At 33.1% G+C, this 26,932-nt stretch overlaps 7 protein-coding genes across 7 annotated transcripts; 6 read left to right on the top strand and 1 right to left on the bottom strand.

The window, feature by feature from the left end:
* The first annotated feature begins 1,705 nt into the window (after positions 1-1,705).
* Positions 1,706-4,412, top strand: LOC121115888 (WD repeat-containing protein 46). Its single transcript, XM_040710062.2, has 5 exons — positions 1,706-2,858; positions 2,924-3,203; positions 3,265-3,966; positions 4,033-4,167; positions 4,237-4,412. Exons 1-5 carry the CDS (start codon positions 2,443-2,445, stop codon positions 4,333-4,335), a joined length of 1,632 nt encoding a protein of 543 aa, XP_040565996.1. The 5' UTR covers positions 1,706-2,442; the 3' UTR covers positions 4,336-4,412.
* Positions 4,413-7,056: 2,644 nt separating this feature from the next.
* Positions 7,057-7,868, top strand: LOC121115863 (coiled-coil domain-containing protein 12). The gene is made up of 2 exons (XM_040710032.2): positions 7,057-7,390; positions 7,454-7,868. Exons 1-2 carry the CDS (start codon positions 7,269-7,271, stop codon positions 7,785-7,787), a joined length of 456 nt encoding a protein of 151 aa, XP_040565966.1. The 5' UTR covers positions 7,057-7,268; the 3' UTR covers positions 7,788-7,868.
* Positions 7,798-10,257, top strand: LOC121115835 (nonsense-mediated mRNA decay factor SMG7-like). Its single transcript, XM_040709998.1, has 2 exons — positions 7,798-8,361; positions 8,428-10,257. The coding sequence occupies exons 1-2, from the start codon at positions 7,798-7,800 to the stop codon at positions 10,063-10,065; spliced, it is 2,202 nt and encodes a 733-aa protein (XP_040565932.1). The 3' UTR covers positions 10,066-10,257.
* Positions 10,258-11,208: 951 nt separating this feature from the next.
* LOC121115872 (RNA-binding protein 3) lies at positions 11,209-13,442 on the top strand. The gene is made up of 2 exons (XM_071888491.1): positions 11,209-11,743; positions 12,972-13,442. Exons 1-2 carry the CDS (start codon positions 11,379-11,381, stop codon positions 13,057-13,059), a joined length of 453 nt encoding a protein of 150 aa, XP_071744592.1. The 5' UTR covers positions 11,209-11,378; the 3' UTR covers positions 13,060-13,442.
* Positions 13,443-13,444: 2 nt separating this feature from the next.
* LOC121115842 (plasma alpha-L-fucosidase) lies at positions 13,445-15,661 on the top strand. The gene is made up of 6 exons (XM_040710009.2): positions 13,445-13,928; positions 13,987-14,161; positions 14,214-14,438; positions 14,640-14,819; positions 14,877-15,118; positions 15,180-15,661. The coding sequence occupies exons 1-6, from the start codon at positions 13,763-13,765 to the stop codon at positions 15,605-15,607; spliced, it is 1,416 nt and encodes a 471-aa protein (XP_040565943.1). The 5' UTR covers positions 13,445-13,762; the 3' UTR covers positions 15,608-15,661.
* LOC121115852 (golgin-45) lies at positions 15,537-17,309 on the bottom strand. Its single transcript, XM_040710021.2, has 4 exons — positions 16,583-17,309; positions 16,320-16,519; positions 15,923-16,265; positions 15,537-15,867 (listed from the first exon to the last, which is right to left on the bottom strand). Exons 1-4 carry the CDS (start codon positions 17,111-17,113, stop codon positions 15,682-15,684), a joined length of 1,260 nt encoding a protein of 419 aa, XP_040565955.1. The 5' UTR covers positions 17,114-17,309; the 3' UTR covers positions 15,537-15,681.
* Positions 17,310-18,354: 1,045 nt separating this feature from the next.
* Positions 18,355-22,345, top strand: pea (ATP-dependent RNA helicase pea). The gene is made up of 2 exons (XM_040709985.2): positions 18,355-18,739; positions 18,829-22,345. Exons 1-2 carry the CDS (start codon positions 18,453-18,455, stop codon positions 22,157-22,159), a joined length of 3,618 nt encoding a protein of 1,205 aa, XP_040565919.1. The 5' UTR covers positions 18,355-18,452; the 3' UTR covers positions 22,160-22,345.
* The last annotated feature ends 4,587 nt before the right edge of the window (positions 22,346-26,932 follow it).

Raw genomic sequence — 26,932 nt, 5'->3', positions numbered from 1 at the left:
CATAGGGGTAGAACGAAACCTGGCTATCAGAGTGGAGCAAACGGATAACCGGGTAGCCTATCTGTCAGTATCAGAAAAACGTCTCCTATAAACAGCGGGGCTTCTAGCATCATTGACCTAAACAAATGGTCAGAAGAGTATCAGAGCCACCTCTTAACTGCTCCTTAACACCTCCCGAGTGGAATAACTCTATCCAAACACTAATGAAAGTGTTGAAATGACCATGCCACACACAAAGTTGTGAGAGGATTTTTAAAATGATCACACAAGCTTCTTCGCAGTATTTCTCACAAGAAAGGAGAGATGGAGTAATTAGGAATCAAGAGGCAGCAGGAGAGAGATGTCAAAGAATTACTCCAAGCAAGACCTCTACAACTTTCTAAAATATAATAAATTATAAGAAAGAGATACTGAAAGAAAAAGTTAAAACTCTTTATTTGATTCAAATGTAATTTAAATATTTCATCATTTAAGGAAACCAAATTTTTGTTAATAAATTATTCTGAATTCTGATATTTATTTTCTCTTAATATATATTTAGAATCAAAATAAACAAACTAATAAAATGTAACATCAACAGATATGCATGTTAAGGTTAATAAATAAAAGTACATGTTTCTAAGTATTCTCCAAACAAAACAATATTGAAATTACTGGTTATTTATCTATTTAAAAATGCAACAATAACTCGGTTAATATGATTTAATGATTAAAATTTCTTCGTATTTGATTTTTTTTTACATCAAAGACAATTCTCTTAATATGAATATATCAAGCTAAGTTTCTAAGGAGCTAAGTATCTTTTAAGTACAATTTGCGGCTCACCCAAAGAAATAATGAGAATAGTTTGTCTGATAATATGTGGATGAATATAAATGTATTGTTCACTCAATTTTGAGAAAATTCATTCTAGCTTGCTTTTGTCTTGACATATATAAAATTTAAAAAATAATGAATGTGACTTTGTATGAGGTATTAATATTATGGACGGTAACGAGCGTGTCTTGCTGAAGCCAGGACATAATTAAAAAATTTAAAAAAAGGAGAATATTTGTGGATATTACCTACATTTTTAAAGCAAAGTTTATCGACGCTTGATAACTCCAACCAATGCGGGGTAAAAAAAAAGATATGAAATCAGGAGTAAAAAATATACCATTTTTTAGAATCTGCTATGTACCTCAATTCTACTCCGAGTTCAACAAGGAACTCCACAACAAATCCGGTATGTTACTTATTGTCTTTGATGCACTTTATAAGTTATAACTTATATGTTCTCTCATGAAGAATAAAATAATAATGATAACAGCTTAGAAAAAGCAAGAACACTGTTCAGGTTGCAATTACAAGATGAACGCGATTTTCCATTCTTCTATTTTTTAACCTAAAGGTTATAACTATTTAAATTTATTAATTCTATCTATATAAAAACTCAGGAAAATAATAAATTATTATTTTATTCCTATAGATGTGCTATATAATAGCACTAAAAGATTCTACAAGTTAAAAGTCACATTTTGCATCATTTATTTAAGCTTAAAGTTAAAAACTTCTAAAGAAAATTTTTGGAACAAAAATTGCTAGACTTTTTTATTGCACGATGACAAATTTTAAGTGTTTTTTTATAGTTACATTTTGTCCAATATCCTGTGAAATAACATCAATAACTTGTACATCTGTTTATTTACTTACATTACTAAAATCGGTATTAAATTTTTCAACGTTGTGATGAAGAATTTTGTGTTGTTTACAAAAAATAAAGTAAGGACCACTATCATTACAAAAGAAGAAGAATTGGAAAACGAAATTCTACCTAACAATTGATTGTCCTTCCATGGCTGTATTTTTACTTTTATATCATAAATATAAACTATTTTTTAAAAGTAATGCTTCAAAATAAAAATATATTAAATGAATAACAAAAGTTAGTAGGAATATAATTTATTATTGTAATTCATTTGGCTACACATATAAATTATTAAGGTAAAGGATAAACATAGTTTAGGATAAGTTAAAAAGTTTACAATCGTAAGACAAATTACGAGTCTGATAAATTTATCAATCTATGTCAAAAATTTGTAATAATCAAATCCTATTAACGTCCCTATACCACTCACCCTATAATATGGGCATTATTTTTTCTCATCTTTTTAGTTTTATATGTGAGTACAATATTTTATTTTTATTTTTTTGTATTAGTTTTAGTTTAAAGACTCAAGCCCCTTATAGGGTCCATTAATTTTAGTATTTCATGTAATAATATTTCATTTAAAAGTATAAAAATCATAGGATACTCTATGATAAAAATATATAATAAATATGAAATCATATGGTACCTCTGACATATATTTTACGACAGCTGTCCGTATTTGTTTATTTTTCAAATATCACAATAATAATAAACATTAGTAACGTCAACGTGGGCTCGTAATCCTGGATGGAATGGACTCCAAAAATAAGAGATATTTTAATTCTGAAGATGAAGAAGGTAAAAAGAATCCACTGAAAATGAAGAAAAAGTCGAAAGTAGATTCGGATCCCTACCCGGGAAAAGCGCCTGTAGACTCTGAGAGGATGAAAAAGCATTCCCGAGGAGAAAAAGGAGTTAGTTTTAGAAATATTAAAGGGAAATTCAACAAGAAGGAGATGAAAAAGAAGGAAAAAGACTTGGTTTTGGCTCAGGAAATAGCCGCAAGGAACGAGCTTTTACTTCCAGAAGATGAAAACGCGGGCTTTTTAGAGGGAGACGAGCGGTTGCATAGTTCACAAGTCCGGCAAACACAAATCCGTGATGCAGTTGATCCTGAATCTGCAGATAAAGGGTTCGATCTATCCCTTCCAAAGTTCGGTCCTTACAAGTAATTGTTTCTTTTATATATTTACTCTTGATGAATTGACTTTAATATTATTCTCAATATTCCAGACTTGATTACACACGCAATGGACGTCATTTATTGTTGGGTGGACGACGAGGTCATATAGCAGCAATTGATTGGCAATCGAAGGATCTGCTGTGTGAAATTAACGTCATGGAGTCCGTACATGATGTCAAGTGGCTTCATACAGAACAAATGTTTGCTGTTGCTCAGAAGAAGTGGACATTTATCTATGATAACCAAGGAATCGAATTGCATTGTCTCAAAAAGTTGGATAATATTACGAAACTAGAGTTTTTGCCTTATCATTTCTTATTATTTGCTTCAGTAAGGTTTTCTTGTTTTTCGACTATGAATATTTAATCTTATGAATACAATTATATTACAGAGTGACAGAGGGTATCTTAGTTGGGTAGATGTAAGTATCGGAAAAATGGTTGCACAATTCAATGGTAAAGTTGGGCCACTCGATAGAGTTTGTCAAAATCCTTGGAATGCTGTCATATGCTGTGGTCATTCAAAAGGTACTGTAACAATGTGGACTCCAAATGTTCAGGAACCTGTTGCTAAAATCCTTTGTCATCGTCATGCTTTAAGTAGTATTGCTGTTGAAAGCTCAGGGAATTACATGGCTACATGTGGAGTTGATAGGACTCTCAAAATTTGGGATGTACGCAATACCTTCGAAGCTGTTTATGACTATCGTTTGCCATCTGGGGCTTCTAATTTAGTATTTAGCGGTAATGGTTCTTTGGGACTGTCAAGAAATAATGTTGTTGAAATATATAAAAATCCCACTCGCCAAAAGATTTCGCATAGTTACATGAGACATAAAGTATTTAAAAATGTATCTGACTTAAAGTTTGCTCCTTTTGAGGACGTGCTTGGTATTGGCCATGGTCATGGCTTCAGTAGTATTCTCGTTCCTGGTTCTGGGCTTGCAAACTTTGACACTTTAGAAGTTAATCCTTATCAAACAAAAAAACAAAGAAGAGAAGCTGAAGTCAAGTCTTTGCTGGATAAAATTCAACCTGAACTTATTACACTCGATCCCACAAGACTTGGTGAAGTTGATGTTATGAGTTTAGAGGTAAGAAAATATCTTATACTAAAATTTTATATTTATTACTTATTATATGTTTACGGTACTTTTTAGAAAACTGTCCAAGAAAACAATGAAAAGCCTTTTATTAAACCCAAGGATATTGACTTTAAACCCAGAGTTAAAGGTGGAATTGGATCTGCTAAGCAATTTCATATTAAACGAACTCTAGCGGATGAAGAAAGGAGGGTAAGATTATATCACTACTCGTATATTGTATCTCTGGACTTTAACATAATTACTCTATTTTTATTTTAGAAAAATATTAAACAAGTTGTAATGGATAACGAAAAAAATCGCATTGGAACGAAAAAGAAAGAAAAGAAATCCAAAGGATTGTTGGATCGCCTTGCCTAACTATTCATTCGTTTCATCATTATTTTGCTGTTATGTATTCTGCATAATGTACCTAATAAAAATCTAATTTTTTTGCATTTGACTATGTGAAACTTGTTGAACAATTTTAACTAATTAATATCAATATAATTTATTAGAACACTCAAAATAGAATCAGTAATCAATTTAAGCTATTATATCATTTTTTTCCTTACACTTAGCCATTAGTTCCTTTCCGGGTCTCCAAGAGCGATTAAATAAATAATAAATAAAATATTTGATATCCTGCAAAATATTAAGGGCCTCCGCGGTAATAGAAAGGTTAAGAATAACTACACAAGGGTGACCATATCATGATTTCCATTCACTTATCAATGACGATTTTAGAGACTAAGGGGATGGAGATTGGAATAAAATTTTTGACATTAACTAAATCTAAGAATGTCTAATATAATAATAAATGTTTATTTTTTAATAATGCTCTTTCCTTTTTTTTAATTTGATTTTTACTTAAAATCGAATGAGATCGACTTAACCAACAAAAAAACAGGCTTGTTGATTAGAGTTTTTTCTGATCGGCGATCAATTGCAATACGGCGATATTATATCGCAATCGGTCCTGATCTTTATATCTCTATATTGCAACAGAAATAGCAAAAAAATATATGATCCTATCAATTTGTACAAAATTACATATCCTGTAATAGTGCAATGGTTCTCGAGACTTGTCTTGAGACTGTTTGTTTAAGGTTTTGGTCTCGTCTCGGTCTTAACACATCAAAGTCTTGGTCTTGATTGTAATACACTCAGTCATAGTCTAGCATGTTGTTCATTTAATTAACATGTTTGTAATATACTGTTGGTTTCAATATTTAGTTCACATCATTTATTCTGATTCCAACACTATGGAGGAGACTTGTTACACCCCATTTTTATTATATATAGTCGTACTATATATAAATATATTATATTCAATTATGTTTTGTTTTTTGTGTCATTTCATGATGTACTTTAATTGTCAATCACAGTCAATAGTATAAAAATATATTTTTTAATTTTATTATTAACTATGCTCTATTTCTGTAAATGTTTTATTTGTTTATTTTATACATGTGTATATAAGTATTTATTAATGCTTGAATATAACAAATGGCACACGTTTCCTCTGTTGTAACAAGTCTAATCCTACCTTGTATCATGTCTCCTACTTTTAGTTAGTTTCGAAAATACCATTTAATGGCTATTAATTATTGCACTACATCAAAAATACTTTGTATTTATTTTTCTGAGGTAACTACCTATCTTATGTAGTCGGGCGCTGAATTATCTTTTAAATTAACTTATGACAGTTTAAAAAAAAATAAATGATTTTTTGTAACATGTATCCACACTGTAGAGATGAAAAATATATATCTCTATGATCCACACTCTCCCCTGATTATAAAACATAGTATATGAAAAAAAAAACTAAAATATATGTAGAAGAAAACTAAAATATAGTCTGCAGGTGAATAATAATATTAAATATATCTCCATAAATTATTTCTATTCTATCTCCTTATTTGACATTAACAAGAGCTGCTTCTCAAAGTTGTTGTCTCTCAGCCTCTATCTAGCCCTCCTCAGGATCAAGACAGTCTTCGAGAATAAACGCTCACTGCTGGCACTACTGGGAAGCACGGTATTGTATCTTTGAAATACCTTTTTGGCTCTCCGGTAGGCTAAAATCATTTCCAAACCTTCAGTCACTAGTTAGACATTTTTCCACTTCTTGCTTATTCGTATCCATCTTTTTCGGACATTTGGTGAAGAAATTACTCTTCAGTATTTGTAGTGCCAAAAATTCCTATTTATAAATTTCAGCCGAAATAATTTCCAACGACATATATAAGGATCGAGACCAATTGCGATACTGCGATCAGCGATATAAAATCGCCATATCGCAATTGATCCCCGATCAGAAAAAACACCGATCAACAAGCCTGTTAATAACCGCCGGGGCGTCCGCAGGGAGTGGGATGTACCCCTCCAAATTATGGAATTTTTGGTATTTACTATAAATTTTAATATTTTTTCAGAAAATTTGAAAATTAATTAAATTGTTCCATTTTTTTACAACAAATTTAATTTTTTGAGAATAGCTATAGATTTTTGAAATTTTTTAGAATTTTTTTATTTTTCTGGATATTTGACGATATTTTTTTCAAAAAAAATTCCAAAAACTCAGGCTCCCCAAAAAATATAATCCTGCGGACGCCATCGAGACCCTACTCAGCACTTTTTTCCACCATTGAATTAGCACCATTTGATCTTCAGTATTAAAGTGTATATTCACATAATATTTGTTTTTGATTATAAAAATCTTGTTTCAATTAAAAATATATGCATATTCTATGTATTTGAAATGATAATTATGTAATGGTTAAATTTTCTTTAAAAAATGTAATTATATTTTGAAATAGATGAGCTGTTAAAATTTGTATTTACTGCATCTAATTTATATAAGTGCAATAATTATTTTGCATTTCAGTCAAAATCTGAGTATGCTAAGAAAAGATATCGTTCCATATTCAAAACATGAATCATTTTCATGTCAGTGTTCCCTAATTAAAGCCACAGAGGTAGATGTTCAACATGTGGCACCCATGTCTGAGTTTTAGTGATGCAGCATGTTAGTTTTGTGACTGATGAAGTGATAATGGTGAAAATGATAAGGAATAATTTTTCTCTTTTTTTCCTTCCCTTCTTTTCTCTTCCTTTCTTTGAGTTCACTTCTTTTTTTTCTGTAGCTTTGAGTGTATGAGGATTGGGATTGGTGCGGTAGGTGCGTGGGATAGAATCCAGAATCGTAGAGGAGGATTGGGCAAAACTCTAGTGTGAGTTATTTGTTGGGTACTTGGCAAGACATGTTGTCTCTTGATCTGAGTTGAGTGTTTAGCCTGTAATGCTTGGTTATGGCCGCTGAAGTTGGTAAATTGAATGAGGCCGCATTATCTAGAAAGCGTAAGTTAGAAGAACTTCGAAGCAAAAGGAAGGGACGAACTGGAGTGGAAGGTGAAGAGGAGGTGAATTCCACGTAAGTCGTAGTAGAGTATTCCTTGATGATGAGGATGTAACTATCCCCCGAGTTTGTTTGTAGACATCTATTTCGAAGTTACAAGCCTGGAGAAGGTTCCGTGTTCCAGGACCGAGTGTTGGACGAGAAAGTTCCGAATGAAGTAGCTGAGCACATTGAAGATGAGTTGTCGAAAGAGAGTGAGGGCGTTGTTCTAGACTCTCTTGACTTCAGCAATCTCGCTCCTCGCAAGCCTGATTGGGACCTGAAGCGGGATATTGCACCTAAATTAGACAAACTTGAGCGTCGTACGCAAATTGCAATTGCTGAGCTCATACGTGAGAGACTTGCCAAGGAAGATTTAGCCAATGCTGTTGCTGTAGGAGCCGCGGCAGCTGAAAGGGAGTCTCGTGATTGAATCCGGCAACATGGCGGTTCATTCTCTATACTTAAAAGCGGAGTCTTTAAAAGCATTTCTTTCCAACAATAAAAATAAAAATCTTAGCTCTGATGGAACTCTATGGAGTGCGCTTCAGGACTTACAAATTACTCTCAAACAAATTTTGCTCACGGATTTGACTTATGCTCTTGATAAAAAAGTGGATGTGGATCTTTGGAATTATGGCTTTAAAGATTACATTTGTTACTTGCAAGGGCAAAAAGAAGAAATGCGTTCTCAAAAGGGGTTGTTAAGGAGTGGAAAAACGGATGCGCGCATTACTTTGACATGGTTTTTAGAAATGTCTTCTGGGTTTTACTTAATGCTTCTAGAGGAACTAAGATCAACTTATGATCTGGACTATCCTTTTCTGGGTAGAGCTGTTTTCTTTGGCTACGTTGAAAAACCCGAAAATGACAAAGTTTCATTCAACACGGATCCTGTTGTACATCGCAATAATTGCAATTATATATCACAACACTGTTTAGTTCATTTGGGTGATTTAGCCCGTTATAGGAATCAAATACGCAAGGCAGAGACTTATTATCGTCAGGTAAATCAGTTTGGGCCAATGTACTTCTTAAGAGTTTTCTTTATAAAATTTATTTGTATTTTTTAGGCGATTCAAATTAGTCCCTCCTCAGGCCAAGCATACAATCAAATAGCATTATTGGAAGCTAATCGTGGAAATAAATTGGCATCTGTGTTTTACTATGTTCGTAGTCTAGCCTTGAAATATCCTTTTCCAGCAGCATCTACCAATTTGATGACAATTTTAGGCCGTTTTCTTAATAATCCTCCGTCCAAAATCATTAACGCTTCTACATTCACACATTCATTTCTGAGACTTGAAGCCTCTTTGAGACATTCTTTCAAGTTAAAGTCTGCAGCAACTCTACGACAAGAGTGTAATGATTCCTTAACATCCCTCATTGCGACAGAAAGTCTACAAACATGGGAGCTTATTCAGATCTTAACAATTAGTTTATATCAACTAGAAAGTCAAGATTTTACAGACAAAAATGTTGAAGACTCACTTTCATTGGAAGAGAATCAAATTCGACAAATAGCATGCGAATTTGTGGCCAGTTTATTAAATTCCATTCTACTTCCTGTGTACACAACCAAACAGGGAGGTGATCTACTGCTGGAGTATTTTGGATTACCCTGCGTTAAAATTCTCCTTGAATGGATTTTGATTCATCCATACATTCTGAATCAAAAAAGATTTTTAATGAAGAAACAAATATGGCCAACATTTTGTACCTTGCTTAATCAACTAAAACAAATTGATTCTGTGTCTAATTTTGAAAGCCAAGAGGATGTATCTTTACCAGAGGATTTTGATCTGCAAGGCTTTTTACCTTTGTTAAAAGTGTCTTCGAAACCTAGTTACTCAAGGAATAGTGGTTATTGTAACATGTTTTTTGAGTCTGACAAAAGTGATATAAATGATAAATTGCTCCTATTATCCAGAGCGAAAAGGCTAATTGATATCGGCATTGCTTTTGCCGCTGCGGATTTTCCAATCAAAAGGATTATTTATGATGGTGAAATATTTGAGATTGTGGATTATGAGGCTCAGTATGATGATGAAGACGATATCTTGACTCATATAGAAGAAGAGGAAATCAACGAGGAAGATGAAGAGGAAACTATCGAATTCGTTTGTGATGACAAAGAACAAATTTCAAGTGGGATTTTAAAGATGAGTAAGCCTGAAGACAGGCTTATAACTCCACCTAAAAAAGCCACCAATGTCAGAGTCAATTCTATCTTAAAAAATATCGCAGATAGAGACAATAAGCAAGTAACCTTCCGCACTCCGAGTCCTGCTACAACATTGGGTGGATCTCAAGGCTCACTTTCTCAAAATGAAAATAATGTTTTATTTTTTGTTCCTCCTCCGGCGATCAATGTACCACCTCCAAATTTTGTCAAACCACCCCTTCATCACAATAACAACACTCTGTCGTCTCCAGAACATAATAATAGCAGACAATTTTATGCTCCATCTGATAGTTCTCTATTCGTTGGTGGAGTGCCGAATTCCAACGATAGCCTAAGATTGCAAGCCCATCAACAGCCTTATAACATAGGTGGAACATATTCACTATTTTCTGGTCCTAATCTTTTGGGTCAGAACTTTTCTACTCCTCCAGAGCGTCAACCGAATTACTTGTTCCATCAAGATCAAGGCAAAATGGCTCCTCAGTCTACCATGGAAAAATTGTTTGGACAAGGAAATAATTTGTGAACTCATGTTTGAAGTGTATCGATCAATTCAATTTACTTTTTTATTTAATAAAGTAACATATTTTTGAAATTGTATTCTATAAAACTATTTTTTTATAATTAGAATTGTTTTCAAATAATGAAGCAATTTAATTTTGTTAAATTATATTTTTCGATTTAAATTTTGTTTCTATTGAATAAATGAAAAAATTAATTTTTTAAATTATTTTTTCCCCTCCTCTCCAAGAGTATCTCACTGTAAATATGATGTATTATTAATAATCCTATTTGGGCTTGTATTACGTGTTGATATTCTAAACATTTAGGCGTAACTCATTACTCATGTTGCTAACTTAAAAGATCACAGGGCTAAGGATTTGATATTTATATTAGAAAATCAACGCCCACAAAATTGATATTTTTGATTTTCTTTTTCGAATCCGTGAGTCTTGAATTAAAAATAGGCCGTTTTTTAAATGACTAAATTTGAAAACGGATCAATGACGGTTCAAAATAAACTGGGCATAGGGAAGGCTATGAAATAAAGTGACAAAACTCTTAACCGACTTATATTTACAATCTAAAATTGATTTCAATCAATTTTTTCTATAATAACAGCTTCAGTACAAAAACAAAGACTAATTTTAGCGATGGTCCTGTCATATTTTATGACAATTTTTCTTACAATGAGACAACTTAAACCCTGGTGTGATGCATTTTGGTTGTTTAATGATTAATTATATTATTATAATCAATGAAATTCCCTTTCTAATAAAAAGAACATACTCATAGTGCTTAATACTAGTAGCAGTAATAACGACGCAATTTTGAGTCGAGTAATATCCGACTTTCTCTACCGCTCAAGCAAGCCTACCAATGTAAGTTCTTTCTCTCACTCTATGCGTGTGTAGCTATTAAATTCGAATATCGATAAATAAATAGATTTGAATAAGAAAGGAAAAGAAAGTTATCGGTAGGAAAAAAATCCTGATGCGCGAAGACGACAACTCCAGCCCGACTGGTTGTACGAATTGTTAGTTATTGAACGCCATTTTAAATATTATTTATTATTTTCCATTAGCCTCCCTGGAATCGGCCCTTTTTTTTTATTTGTTCCTTTCTTTTTCAAGGTGCTAGGTCGGTGGACTTGAGTGTTCTTGTGTTGATAGAGCAGGCGCGCACAGAAGCTTGAGTGTTTACTCTTTATATGTTTCTAGCTCCCTCCCCTCTCTCTTTCTGATTCTCTTTCCTCTTGAAATTTTCTCGCTTGGAGTGAGTTCAAAGCTTCGCGTTCCTTTGTCCAGTGCAGAACGACCGATCAATCCCATTTCCAAGATGCCGTCTGAGGAAGGAACGAAGTTATTTGTCTATGGTGTCCGTGACACTTGTCCTCGCAGTGTACTAGAAGATGAATTCAGCAAAATCGGTCCCGTGGCAGATGTACACATAACAGAAAAAGGCTACGCCTTTGTAACTATGATGAACCCCGAGGACGCAGAAGGTGCCATGCGCAAATTGAATGGCACAACGGTTCATGGACAGGAAGTGAAGGTGGAGATTGCCCATGGAGGAGGTCGTCGTGGATCATCACGGGGTGGAGGATACAGAGGTCGATATGCGGGGGGAAGTTACCGGGGACGATTCGGAGGAGGAGGAGGAGGAGGTGGCGGTGGAAACCGCTACCATGACAACAATGGAGGGTACGGCAGTCGTGGAGGGGGATTTAGGTAATTCCCAGAGATAGCTCAGAGGGAGGGTGGGAGGGAGCAGTCGCAGTCTCTGGGACCAGCACTTGTAGCCGAATCAACATCAGCAATTGCAAGCACAACTTCACTTGGGGGAAAATGTGGAATCCACCATTTGTAGCTCAGACTCAGTCGCTGCCTCGGATTTCACACTTCATTTCTTTCTTTTTAATCCATTCAAATGATCATCCATTTTACTTAGACCCACTCCCTGTGTGAGAGAGGGTCCTGTCTAGGGATGCCAAAACTGTCTATATCCTCCTAAGTGGGAATCAAAAAGAAAAGTATATATTTTGCCAACTTTGGAACATGACAAATCTACCCACAGAGATCATTATCTAAACTAATAGTGAGCTCCTTCCTCACTAATACGTTGGATTGTCAAAATAGGGGGAAATAATAAATAAAATCACTAACATCTTGTGAGTTGCCCACATATACTTTTTTCAAATGTATGCTCACGAGGATTTCGATAGTTTTCACATCCCTAGTTCTATTTATTATATTTTTGGAAAGGCTCTCTCGGCTCTTAATAGTAGTACTCTGAATGGAAGCCTATATTACTTCTCTTTTTTTTTTCTCTCTTCCTTTTTATACATTACTGTTAGGACAACTTATTTTTTACACAACATATATTAAGACTAGCTTTCTTAGTAAATTCTTTTTTTTTTTCATATTTTTTAGGTTGTTAAATTCCATCCATCACCACGTTAAAGGAAAAGATATACTATCAGTTGTCTCTTCCCTCAACCGGTTATTTTTTCTTACTCTTTGACTTGTATAAGCAATATATATGGCTCTTCTTCGATTTTTTTATTTCTTTGTAACTTTCCGTCGAAAAGAGAAAGGATATTCTCTATCGGAACACCTTCGTGCATCCCATGGCCGATCGGAAATCTTTTTATTCCAAATTTTGTATCTAATATATTGAGTGCGCTATCTCCACTTTTGACTTTTTAATTAGCACTATTCTATTTAAAATTATCTATCTATCAATCTATCTATATACCGAGTAATAGGTAAGAACTACCATAAATATGTGCTAAGTCAAAGAATTTTTTTTTTTTTTCTTGTAATTTTTTAAATTAATTTAAAAATTCGTAAACAAATTTGATTATTCTACAAATTATGTTGTCCCTCTTTCTATGTTGTGCATTTTTAATCCATTCCTATATTTGTTTAGAACTGAGCGCCGCAGCTATGGCGGTGGCGGTGGAGCAGGATACTCAAGGTCTGGGGGCGATCGTGGAGGTGAATGGGGAGGATATTAAGAAGCATCAGTATTGACCAAGGTTTTTGAGAGAATTTTTCACTAAATCATAAATTTCATCTCTCATCGGCAATCCATGTTTCCTCATACTCTCGCTTGCATTATACTGTAATTAATTCTATTAATGTTTCTCTAAATTAAAAAAAAAAAAAAAAAAAAAAAAAATACTAAACCGTACACATATGATTCAGGATGGTTTTGAATCTAAGAAGATTTGATGTTTTTGCATTCAAAATGTAAATTTCTATTTATTTACGTACTTATCTCAGCTATACCAAATCTTACAGTATTGTTAGTGTTGTCTATTGTTTTAAGTTATGTAATATGTATTATTTACAACATAATAAAATTAGGAACGTTGTCTATCTCGTTATCAAAGTATAAGTATTGGCTTAATGTGTTATCCTCTAACTTGGGTGGGTGTTCATCTACTAATGGGCGCTCTTAGTCTTAAGTACATAGATATATTTTACTAGCTTAAATATTCTTGAATATTCACAGCCTAGTCAACTTGTGTATGTGAAGTGCATTTATTCCTCAATTCTACTCATAAAATTAGATAGGGGTGTAAAAACATGTTACTTGTTTACCGCAATAGAAGATATTTTTTTAATAAAATTCTTAAGTAATGATGCGTTTGTTTACTTAATGAGTGATAGTAGAGAATTATTTTTGTCAGTGATACTGAAGCCAGAGGGGATATAATGCCTCGAATACTCTGTACTGCATTATCCCTATTGTATATTGTTCATACTGTCTATGGCAAATACACACCAGATTGGGCCAGTTTGGACTCAAGACCACTTCCTGGATGGTATGATAAAGCTAAAGTTGGTATATTCATGCATTTTGGACCCTATGCTGTTCCTGGTATGATATATTAGATTATCGGTGGAAATTAAATAAGCATTCGAAAGCCTTATTCTAGGTGTAACGTCAGAATGGTTCTGGTGGTATTGGACTCAAGGAGGAAAAGATGAAACAAAGTACATGAAACAATATTATTCACCAGAATTTACATACCAAGATTTTGGGCCCATGTTAAAAATGGATTTTTTTAATTCTGATGAGTTTGCTCAATTAGTAAAAAAATCAGGAGCGAAGTATATCAAGTTCTTTATAAGTTATTTTTAACAATATATATAAATATTTTAGGTATTTCGTCTTTACTTCAAAACATCATGATGGGTTTGCCAATTTTAAAAGTTCGCATAATTTTGGCTGGAATGCAGTTGATATCGGGCCTAAGAGAGATGTGGTTGGCGAATTGAAAGAGGCTTTTAACAGGGTTGGTGGAGTTCATTTCGGCTTATACTATTCTTTATTTGAATGGTTCAATCCTTTATTTTTAGCTGACAAGGCATCAAATTTCAGTAGCAGGTTATTTGATATATATTTTTCATGAATTCATTCACATAATTATTGATTATAATATTCAATGACTGAGATATTATTCGAATTAGATCTAGTCATAGTTGTCAAAATTATATTTGACGTACGAAATTTGAAACTTCAAAATATATTAAGATTCATAATTGACATTGTGTGCTCTATTATGAACGTACTTATATTCATAAATAGGGATTATGTACTTACAAAAATGATACCTGAAATAAAGGAATTAGTCACAAAATATTCTCCAGAGATATATTGGTCTGATGGTGATGGTGGAGTGGCTCCGGAAATTTGGGGGTCCAAGGATATTTTAGCATGGCTATTCAATGAAAGTCCTATGAAAGACACAATAGTAACTAATGACAGGTAGTACTTCAGAATTCATCATTTCGTCCGATTATTATTTTTTATTTTGGGTTAAAGATGGGGTACTGGTACATCTCAAAAACATGGAAGTTTCTATTCTGGTCCTGATCGCTACAATCCTGGGCATATTTTGAAACATAAATTTGAGGAAGCATTAACACTTGATAAAAAATCTTGGGGCTTCAGACATGAAATATCTTGTGCGGATGTTTTGAGTGCAAGTGAACTTGTTCAAAATGTGGTTACAATTGTCAGTTGTGGTGGCAATATACTCATTAATATTGGACCCACCAAAGAAGGTCAGTTATAAATATTTAATTAATTAATAGTGCTATAAAAGCCTTATTTTATCAATATTAGGCACAATCATTCCTATATTTGAGGAACGACTCCTATCTATGGGTTCCTGGCTTAAAGTAAACGGTGAGGGTATCTACGATAGTGTTCCATGGTTTAAACAAAATGAGACTACATTGGAAGAAAAAATACCTATTTGGTATACACACAGACCCGACTTAAACTCTGTCTACGGAACCCTCTTTGGATGGCCAAATGAGGAAGAAATAATATCTATACAATATTCAACTTCCATAAAGAACGACACAATTATTTCTTTATTGTGTTACCATCAACAGCCACTACACTATGAGATAACGACTTCTCCACAGAGTGTAAAAATATATCTGCCTTCATTTAATAAAATCAAAAACAGTGATGGATGCTTTATCGATGCTATCGATGCATTTATGCTCAAGTTTCAGACACCTGGCTTAAAATACTTAAATTGACAACAGATTTAACTTAATAATAATTCCTCGAAATAAAAAAATATAACAAATTTATATTATGTATATAAATGAACCTAAATATTCTGAATGTTTCCTTGACAATGAGTGCAAGACTTGAATTCCTTAAAATCAGTAGCGGATCTTTTATCTTTCAACTTTTGAAGGTGAACTCTTGCTACTCCTGTTACAGCGTTGCAAGCCATTTTGTTATATACATCCGTTTCATTTAGAGAAGTGGAGAGTAGAGGATTTCTCAGTAGCTACCAAAGAAAAATGAATTATTTTAAATTCAATAATTAATTGATTATAACTTACTGTATCAATTTTTTCTTCTGCAGGCGTTTTAATTTTATAAGGCTTAATTGCTTTACAATTTGACTCGGAAGATTTCAGATCCTTCATTAATCTCTTTTTTAGTATTTTAGATAAATTTAAGACATAGTCGGAAATCCCTAATAAACTAGCAGCTTCTGCAGGTTTAAACGTTTCATCTAAAGGATCGAATGCATCGTTAAGATCCGTTAATACGTTCAGAGACTCTGATAATATGTTCCAAAGTACCGAATGTTCATGGAGTAAAACACGAGCTGTGTGCTCATAATCTTGATTGATTTGAACCAAACTAGCCTTCCAACGTGCTAAATCATCCACTAAAAGACTAAATAAAACATATAATCAATATATAATTATATATTAAAAAAATATGACCCACCTACAAGCCAAGAATTTGCTTTTCCATAAATTAGATTCCACTGATAAAGTTTCCTTTTCTTCAAAGTCTCGTGATATTCTATTAGCGTATTGACGGAGATCAGATGCTAAACGAGCTTTATCTTGGGTTAAGAAATCCACACGAGCCTCCAAATCCTCTCCTACACTTGCTACTAAAAGTTTTTTGACTTCTGAATTGACCTAAATTAGCAAAAAAGTGATGATATATTCACTCAATTATTGTGAATTAAATTACAAACGAACTTGTATTTGAATCTTAAGATTTCTTTCAGTTTCATTTAATTTTTCTTGAAGATCTTTCACTTCTTGATTCTCCTCAATACTAAAAGATTTGGGAGTAGGAGTCTCTTTTGGTTTCGGTGGTGTGGGTTTTTTGTTTGCCAGATAGGATGGATGGTGAACAAGAGGTGTCACAGCAGCTTTATAAGGCTCATAGGGAACAAACTTTGGTTCCTTATTAGTTTTTTTACGACATTTGACGTTGGTCTTTACAACAAAAGGTTTCTCAGCGATTAAAGCGCTTGAAGGTATTTTTTGTGGGAGAGGCACTTCCTCATCACAAGCTATGGGTGGAGGATTTTCTAACAAATTTGGAGATACAATATGGATATTTTTATTAACAGGAGGTGTTACTTCTTCCCCGTCACCAGCTTTTCTTTCAGCCTCCTTCGTACTTTCGAGCGTACTTTCATGTTCTTGTTGAATAATAATTTCCTCTTCGTCAGAAGATCCAGTGGATGTTGACTCCGAATTTCCCATAAATAAACTCCACATTCACACTTTGTAGTAGGGATTCAACAAAAATCGAATGGAGACGTCATTCAAGAACTAGCCGGCTATAAAATATTAATATATATATTATATAGAATCCTGTAACTGTTGAAAAATCTTATATGAAAATAATAATAAATTATTTCATGTCAGTTTCTCATTTACACTGTTTCTCTTTTTTTTTATTGTTAAAAGGAAACATTCTCTTCTCGTAGGAATTAGATTTTTAGTAGTGATGTTTGGGATTATTTAAACTATTCAAAGTTTATTCATTTTAATTTTGAGAGAGAGTTTAATGTTTATAATTATAGTAAAGTATCGGTAATAATAATATATTTCGGGTAATATCCGGGGACAGGCATATTTAATTAAATATATTATACCAATGTGAAGTATATTTGAGATTTTAAAATATATATATTTAATAGCATTTAACACGTATGCATTTGATAGCTTATAAGTTATACGTCATATATACTAACTTTGTTAGCAAATAATACTATTATAAATTAAAGCAACTATAAATAAATAGTTATAAGAAATGACAACTAAATTAAATATTAAAAATAGGACTGAACGGTAGCATGAACCGGCGTACCATAGTTTTTGTTAATATAACAAAATACTATTAATTTATTTAACTATATACATATATAAGATGAATGTTGGAACTTGGAAGCGTCTATGTCGAGTACAAGTTGCGATTTTGAACAAGTTGTAACTTGTACAACAAAGTTGTACAAGCTGCGACCTAAGAATGAGATAGATTTTTTAAATGAAAAGTTTTATAATGAGGATCATCCAATGATTGAATATTAATCCATGGATGGTCGATATGTATTAATGATGTGATTTTTGACTATTTTGATGAAACTACTATTTTAAATGTATTCTGTGTTAAGTTATAAACTTATAATTTATAAAGTTCAAATTCCCATAGTTAAACATGTCAATTCTAAATACATAATAAATAAGTAGTTTTAATAGATCAAAGTGAAATGATAGCATCAATTAATAGTTTGTGATTAAAATGAAGGATGCTGTTATTAAATAAATCAAGGCTTATAGAAATACAAGAAATTTTATTTCTATTAACCAAGGGCGTTATGAAGCGCACAAATTATAACTTGCACAGCCTTTTTGTACAAGTTACAACTTGTACAGACATATATAAAGTAAATATTCAGAAGATACCTCAAGTGACGTCATAGAAGTTCAATGATGACGTCATGCCTTGTTTATGTTTGCTGAATATTTTTAAATATAGTAAAGTATACAAATATAAAACAATAATATTAGTACACATCTTGCTGGATTTGGTTCGGTGTCCTAATCAGTAATCATGGATGAATTGCTACGTCTGGAGAAACTCTCTCTTATTTCCAAAGTATGTACAGAGTTGGAGAATCATTATAACATCAATGACAAGGATTTAGCGGAGTTCATCATAGATTTAGCAGAAAGAAATAAACATTTTAACGATTTTAAAAAAGCATTGGAAGAAAATGGAGCAGAGTTCTCTGATTCTTTTATGGAAAATATTGTTCGACTCATTCGTCACATGACCACAACCACCGCTCCTTTCATATCCAAGAAGGATGAAATCAAAGAGAAACTCTCGGTTTTAAGGTAAATCATAAAATCTGACACTAAAAAGTAAAAAGTGTCATTTTAGTTGTATGATAATTAATTAATGATTTGAATTTATTTCTTTGCAGTTTACCGAACAAACCCATCGAGAAAATTGTTGAGAAAAAAAGTGATGATGTCGAGGAGAGAAAACGATCGTCTCCCTACCGCGAAAAAAAACGTGAAACCCGTGATTACGCCTATAGAGAGAAGGACACCAAAGTGGAAGAGAGACGAAACAGGTCGAGATCTAGAGATCGTCATAGAAGAAGACGAGATCGATCCAGAAGTCGTTCACGGAGTCGCAGTCGTAAAAGTCACAAAAAAAGTAAAATACGCTCTCCTGAACATAAAAGACGGCGCTCTCGGGACCGAAGACGAAGGCGTAGTAGGTCATCCTCCTCCTCTTCTCCTGAGAATCATCAATCTGAAAGAAGACGTCCAAGACCCAGTGGTGTATCTGATGAAAATGCTAAAGAATTTCAGGTTTATAAGGGTAGAGTGGCTAATATTACTAACTTTGGGTGCTTTGTTGGTCTTGAAGGCTTTCGTAAAAAAACTGAGGGCCTTGTTCATATATCCCAATTGAGTCAAGTGCGTGTCAATTCGGTTGAGGAAGTTGTCAAAAGGAACCAACAGGTCTATGTTAAGGTGTTAAACATGATTGGTTCTAAAATGTCATTGTCCATGAAGGATGTGGATCAAAGCACTGGAGAAGACTTGCACCCTGAGGCAAATATTAATAAATCGAATGATACGTCTCAAAAAGGGGCCCCCAGTTTCTTAACTGGTGGAAATGCGGATGATTTTAAAAATCCTGATAGACCCTTGACTCGGGATGACCCCCTTTTTGATATGCTCCAAAGAAAAAAAGTTGGAGATCTTGATAAAGAAGATGATCCTTCTACACAGAAAAAAGTTAATCGAATGTCAAGTCCAGATAAATGGGAACTTAATCAACTCATAGCTGCTAATGCAATTGATAAAACTGAGCATCCAGATTATGACGATGCAACAGGTTTGCTACCTAAAATTGAAAGTGACGAAGAGGATATAGAGATTGAAATGGTGGAAGATGAGGCTCCCTTTCTTAAGGGACATGGTCGAATGGTTAACGATTTAAGTCCAGTGCGAATTGTAAAAAATCCTGATGGATCTCTTGCACAAGCAGCAATGATGCAGTCCGCTTTATCAAAGGAACGTAGAGAACAAAAAATGCAAGAAAGACAGGCTGTCGAAGCTCAAGCAAATCAATTATCCCAGAATACAAAGTCCTGGCAAGATCCAATGTCTAGTAGTGCACCTGGAGGTCATTCAAACACGGGAGATTTTAAACATGCTTCTCAAGAAAACATGCCAGAATGGAAGAAACACATTATTGGGGGATCTAAAGGATCTTTCGGCAAAAAAACCAATTTGAGTATGTTAGAACAAAGACGAAGTCTTCCTATTTATAAATTAAAGGATGAGCTTATCAAGGCCATCAATGACAATCAAATTCTTATTGTTGTCGGAGAAACAGGATCTGGTAAAACCACACAATTAACACAATATATTGCCGAAGCAGGATTTACGGCTAAGGGTAAAATTGGATGCACACAACCACGTCGTGTTGCAGCTATGTCTGTGTCTAAACGTGTTGCTGAAGAATTTGGTTGTTTACTAGGCCAAGAAGTTGGATACACCATTCGTTTTGAGGATTGCACTTCCAACGAAACTGTTATAAAATACATGACTGACGGTATGTTATTAAGAGAAGCTCTTATTGATTCAGATATGAGTGGATATTCATGTATTATGTTGGATGAAGCTCACGAAAGAACCATTAGTACAGATGTACTGTTTGGACTTTTGAAAAAAGCTGTGAAACTTAGACCAGAATTAAAATTAATTGTAACATCAGCGACACTAGACGCTGTGAAATTTTCTGAATACTTTTTTGAGGCTCCAATTTTCACCATCCCTGGACGAACGTTCCCTGTTGAAATATTGTATACACGTGAACCTGAGACAGATTATTTGGAAACCTCTCTAATTACTATAATGCAGATTCACCTTAATGAACCTCCTGGTGATATTTTGCTCTTTTTAACTGGTCAGGAAGAGATTGATACTGCTTGTGAATGCTTATTTGAGCGTATGAAATCTCTTGGTCCTGAAGTACCTGATCTTATTATTCTTCCTGTTTACTCTGCCCTTCCTTCAGAAATACAATCTCGCATATTCGATCCGGCACCTCCTGGATCACGTAAAGTTGTTATCGCAACAAATATTGCAGAAACTTCTCTCACAATCGATGGGGTCTATTATGTTGTTGATCCAGGTTTTGTTAAACAAAAAGTGTATAACTCCAAAACTGGCATGGATGCGCTAGTTGTAACTCCAATATCACAGGCGCAAGCAAAACAAAGATCCGGAAGAGCTGGTAGAACTGGACCAGGAAAGACTTTCCGACTATACACTGAGCGAGCGTTTAGAGATGAAATGTTATCTACACCGGTTCCTGAAATCCAACGTACCAATCTTGCGGCTACTGTTCTTCAGTTGAAGGCAATGGGCATCAATGATTTAATTGGTTTTGATTTCATGGACGCTCCTCCAGTTGAGGCAATGATTCACGCATTGGAAATGCTTCATACTCTTAGTGCACTAGATGACGAAGGCCTTCTTACCCGCCTTGGCCGTCGAATGGCAGAATTCCCTCTTGAGCCTAATCTATCAAAAATGCTAATTATGAGTGTTACATTACAATGCTCTGATGAAATTTTGACGATTGTGAGTATGTTGAGCATTCAAAACGTTTTCTATCGACCTAAAGAGAAGCAAGCCATTGCTGATCAAAAGAAGTCTAAATTTAATCAACCCGAGGGTGATCATTTAACCTTACTTGCTGTTTATAATGCATGGAAGAACAATAAATTTTCATCGGCATGGTGCTACGAAAATTTTGTTCAAATGCGTACTTTAAAGCGTGCTCAAGATGTACGCAAACAGTTGTTGGGAATTATGGATCGACACAAGTTGGATGTTGTTTCATGTGGTAAATCAATTACTCGAGTACAAAAAGCGATATGCTCTGGTTTTTTCCGTAACGCTGCCAAGAAAGATCCACAAGAGGGCTATAGAACACTTGTTGACTCACAGATTGTGGCTATACATCCCTCAAGCTCTCTATTTCACAGACAACCCGAGTGGGTTGTCTATCATGAAGTTGTACAAACAACAAAAGAGTATATGAGAGAAGTTACGGCTATTGACCCCAAGTGGTTGGTTGAGTACGCACCCGCCTTTTTTAGGTTCTCTGATCCAACAAGACTCTCCAACTTTAAAAAGAATCAAAGAATTGAGCCATTATTTAATAAATATGATGAAAATAAGGATGCTTGGCGTATCTCTAGAACTAGGAAAAGAAGGAACTAGGTTTCAAAATTATACTCTACTGTCTTCTTTAACAAATTCTTTTCTCACTTACCTTCGAACTATTTACTTTTTTTTAGTATTATTTTTTTAAAAAAATATTAATATATATTGTAACTTTTGATATTTATGTATTAGAACAACTGGTGAAAAATATACAAAAATAATTAAATGTTTAAAATTTTCCCCCAATGCTGCGCATCATTGAAATGTTTTTTTGTTTTTTTTTATGAAACTCATTTGAAAACGATATTATTAGTCAGTAAGTAAAATAAATGTGAAGATAGGAAAAATATAGTATTTAAGTATTAAAGTACCGTGAAAGGAAATGTTCAATAAAAATGAAGTAATATATTATTATACATTAGGGCGGTTGGTCTGTCAACTTTTTCGAATTTCAATTACGAATTTGTGCGGCAAAGTTGTATTGTGGAAAGAAAATAACCTAGGCACAATTGCATTCTTCTACAGGGTTTTTTCCTTTATAATTGCTGGTGTGTTTATTCATAGTTTATTTAATTTAATGTTCTATAACGATAAAGATTTGAACCACATACTACTTTGATCTGTTTATATAATGATAATTAATAAATATAAAATTGTTGAAAAAAAAACAATAATTAATTTACCTATATGACATACATATATTAATTATTATATAGTAAAGGGTTTTTTATAAGGGGCATTTCAATTTTTTCCCCGTTCTTCTGTTCCTTTGACATTTAGAAACTTCATTAGTATAGATTAGTGATGAAAATTCCAAATCTTTCTGCTCCAAAAGACTCTTTAGATTTTTTTGGTTTTGCATCTGTAGGATTATATATATTCTTTTTGGCGGGAGGGAGCATGGTTTTTACTCATAGAGCCATTACGTTCGCGAACGACAAATCAATAGTATACATTTCATTATGGAGCGATATACACTTGATCAGAGATTGCAAATTATCCAAATTTATTATCAAAATAACCGTTCAATGCTGATGCTGATTTTCATTGCAAAGTCATCTTCAGTGATGAAGCTCATTTTTGGGCAATGTGCGTGTAATATGCGTTATTGGTCAGGCAGAAATCCAAAAGTGATTCACGAGACATCATTGCATTATGAAAAAATTACTATTTGGTGTGGAATTCATGCGGGAGGGATCATGGATTAATTGGATAGATGGTGTTGCACTGATTAAGTATAACTAAACATCATTTCTCACGTCAAAATCACCAGTTTGGAATTTTTCAAACCACCTGAAGCACTGTGTTCTGCTAGAACATGTCCACCGTAAGCTTCCATGAGCATTTGATGGGCTTGAGAAGCGTTGATAAAATTTGCCAAGTTACAGAGATCCCAAAGATAAAATTTTGATCAAGGGTTGATCCTTCTTCACTAAATTTTTTGGAGCTGACTGTTACTAGACTATATATATTAGATTTGACTTCTAAATATTTGAAAATTTATAGGCGCAATGCTTTTTATTTACAAACTTTCAATAATTAAATCATAATAATTTTATGAACAGAATTTTTTAATATTTTAACTACAAAAAAGTTCGAATTGCGACAAACAAAAAGCGTCAGTGAGAAGGTTGTGCTTGTCTCTTTCTCGTCCGATCTAAAATCTTTGGAGCAGTCTTTGCAAGAGCAAAAGGCAGATCATCTTCTCAGGAAGTTTGTTCCTACATTCAAATTTGGTAACCAACAAGTTTGAAAAGACAGTTTCACTCGGGTATGTTGTTGAAAAAGGAAGAATCAGGTGAAATGGAATCGAAGTAGTACTGGGAATTGTGATTCCTTTTATTTTCAGTGAACTGAATCACTTTAATCAGTTCACTAAAAATATTCGTTCACTGAATCAGTTCTAAGATTCCCCTTCAATAAAAATAATTTTCTAGCATTTTTCGGAATGATTCAAACTGATATTTAAAAAAAAACTGTATTGAATCAATTTAGCAACATTTTTGAAGATTAAAAAATTGTAAACTATTAGATATCAGTTTATTTAATATATGTATATAAATATAGATTTAAAAAATATTGTGGATCATTGATTAATACATTATGGTATTCACTCGGATCGAACTGTATTTAATCCAAATTAATATTAAGTAATAGAGGCTGAGTCACTTTAGTTCGACTTAAACGATTTCTGGGTTCATAGATTATTTGTCCTGTCTTGCAGATGACACGTTCCGATAGGATAGACGTAGTTTTTTTCATTAAATTATCAAGTCCAGGATAAATAATCCCTCGACTTTGGAACCAGACTGTTAAGTCCAAAGTTCTTAATAATAAAGAAACTGTTTTATCCATCCGTGATTGAATTAAATAATTCAAATTAGTGTCCAAAATGGCCCATAGTTGTGCTGCTTTCGCCTTTTCCCCCAAAAAAGAACGGTTATATTTTTCAAGGTTAAAATAATTAATAAGTATAACATTTACTTTTTTTTTTTAATATTTTATTTTAAACATAAATTACTAAGTCAAAATATTTCATCTCAAATGACGGAATTGTCATTAACCATCTATGTGATATTTAATACTTCATTTCTATAAACATAATAATAGCATCTTTTTTAATTCAAACAAATCATAAACTTTTGTCTAGGACAAGGTAAAAATATATTTTTTTTATTAAAAATTGTAGTTTTATGTATGTGTTACAACTTCTATTAATTATTTTTTTTATTTTCTACGTATTTTTTGAAATACAAAAATAAATATCATTAAGTATGTATTATTGAATTCTCGAATAACCGTATTCATTCTTGAAATGGCGCTTGTTTGAAACGTAAATTACTCTGCGAAAATGTTTCATCTATCATCTGACGAAATTGCATTAGCATAGCATTAACCATCTATGCGATATTTAAACATTTAGCTGTTACTGATAACTAATATGAGATCAGTATTAATAGCTAACAAGATGCAATTCATAAAATAACAATGCCCTCGACAACAGCTGACTCATAATCCACTTCTGCAGACCCATCAACTTAAACTTCGTCACTCTATATATGTGATAGACACTCTGACTAAAAATTATCAAAATCTGTGATGCCCATGTCAAAAATTTCTAAAAAGGGTGTACACCTGATATGGAATGCCCTGGGTGTAATACTTTGGGAGTTATCCTCTATATTATTAAAGCAAAGTTTGTCTGTTCGTCGACGCCTAATAGCTCAAGGCAATACCTTAGTATTAGCAGAGGATGCCCGCATTGCAGAGATGAATAGAGGGCACGGCGTTACCCCACTAACACAAAAATACCCCATGTATTGAATTGTCAGCTGTCGATTCTCTCGTCGCTACTTTTGCTTCCTTTCCAAAAAGGACAGGAATATAATTTCCCTCGTGATAAATATATATAATGACATTTTATTATTTCTATGAAAATTTTTTGCCCATCATATAGAAATACAAATGTATAGCTACGCTTAAATTGAATATTACTAAGTAATAATATAACACAGTATCGAATAGATACTATTTAGGATTTAAAAATTATAAGACAGAAATAGCAGTTGGTGTGATTGTCTTATTTGGGTAACTACCAGATGATTTCGGCCCTTTTTTTCGGTTTCTTTTTGCAGAAAAGGTTTCGTGATATAATAAAGGTAACGACTTGAGGGGAATAGAAACATAGAATGAAGATAGAAGAAAGGAGACATAAGGAGGAATGTAGAAAGAGACAGAGGAAGAAGAGAAGAGAGCCAGAGGAAGAAGAGAAGAGAGACAGAGAGAAGGAAATATATATACAAAGAGAGAACGGGAAGGAGATTTTATTTTAGTCAAAAACAGCCTCTTAATTACCTTATCATAGGAAAAAGCCTGGTTATTTTATACGTCTACATACTAAATTATAGACAGATTTGTTGTATCGTTTTGAATTCCATGTATTGTAACACCAAAAATAGACTTATAAATATACATAAGATATTAAACATTTCTACCACACATTTTAGTATACAATTTTAGAATATAACAGTACCAAGAGCTTTTTTGAATAAATGGGTCATGGTTGTTAGAGTCTCGAGAAAATTTCATTTGTTCTTTAATGTGTGAAACAGTCTATTTATAATTTAAAAAAATCAAAACTAAAGTGAAGGAGTCACAGGCTATAAGTCTTACCCAGGGTGCAAAAGTGAATAGAATAAGTGAATTAATAAAACTTTCCACTCCTATCCTTCTCTAGAAGGACATATTTCATATTGTATTTACTCCATGATGTAATTGCATTTCTATGTACATCCAATCTTGAATGTACAATGCATATTAAACCCATTATCTTTATAAAAAAACTTTGTTCAAGTTGGAATAACCACTTTCAGATGCATAAACATTTTTTGGCATATCTAATGAAGCTATGTTAATGGAAAGCATTACTTTTATGAAAAAGTAATATATACGTAGTGTGTAATTTTAAATAATATTTCATACATATATTTAAGTAAATTATAGGATATGTATTCAAATTTGTGGCATGATTTAAGATACCCCAGAATTATACGTATAGTTTAGAAATGTTATTTGATTTAAGAGACTTATATTGTCCCCGATAAAGCTATCAATATTTTATTGTAAAGAACCATTTCAGTTTTTTTCACACTCAATTTTGAAATACAATCATTCTATCTTATTTTGTGTTGACAAGACACATATTCACTCAAAAAATGTTATTTTTCCAATAAATAATTATTAATTAGACAAGTCAAGAAAATTTTACTTTTTCGAAAATCTTTTAAATTTCATATTCCACTCCAGTAGTTTTTGACGAGCTGATCATGA

The sequence above is a fragment of the Lepeophtheirus salmonis genome, chromosome 1, assembly GCF_016086655.4.
Source record: "Lepeophtheirus salmonis chromosome 1, UVic_Lsal_1.4, whole genome shotgun sequence".
Lineage (NCBI taxonomy): Eukaryota > Metazoa > Arthropoda > Copepoda > Siphonostomatoida > Caligidae > Lepeophtheirus > Lepeophtheirus salmonis.
The sequence above is the reverse complement of the archived record's forward strand: the minus strand, read 5'-3'. Positions and strand labels throughout refer to the sequence as shown.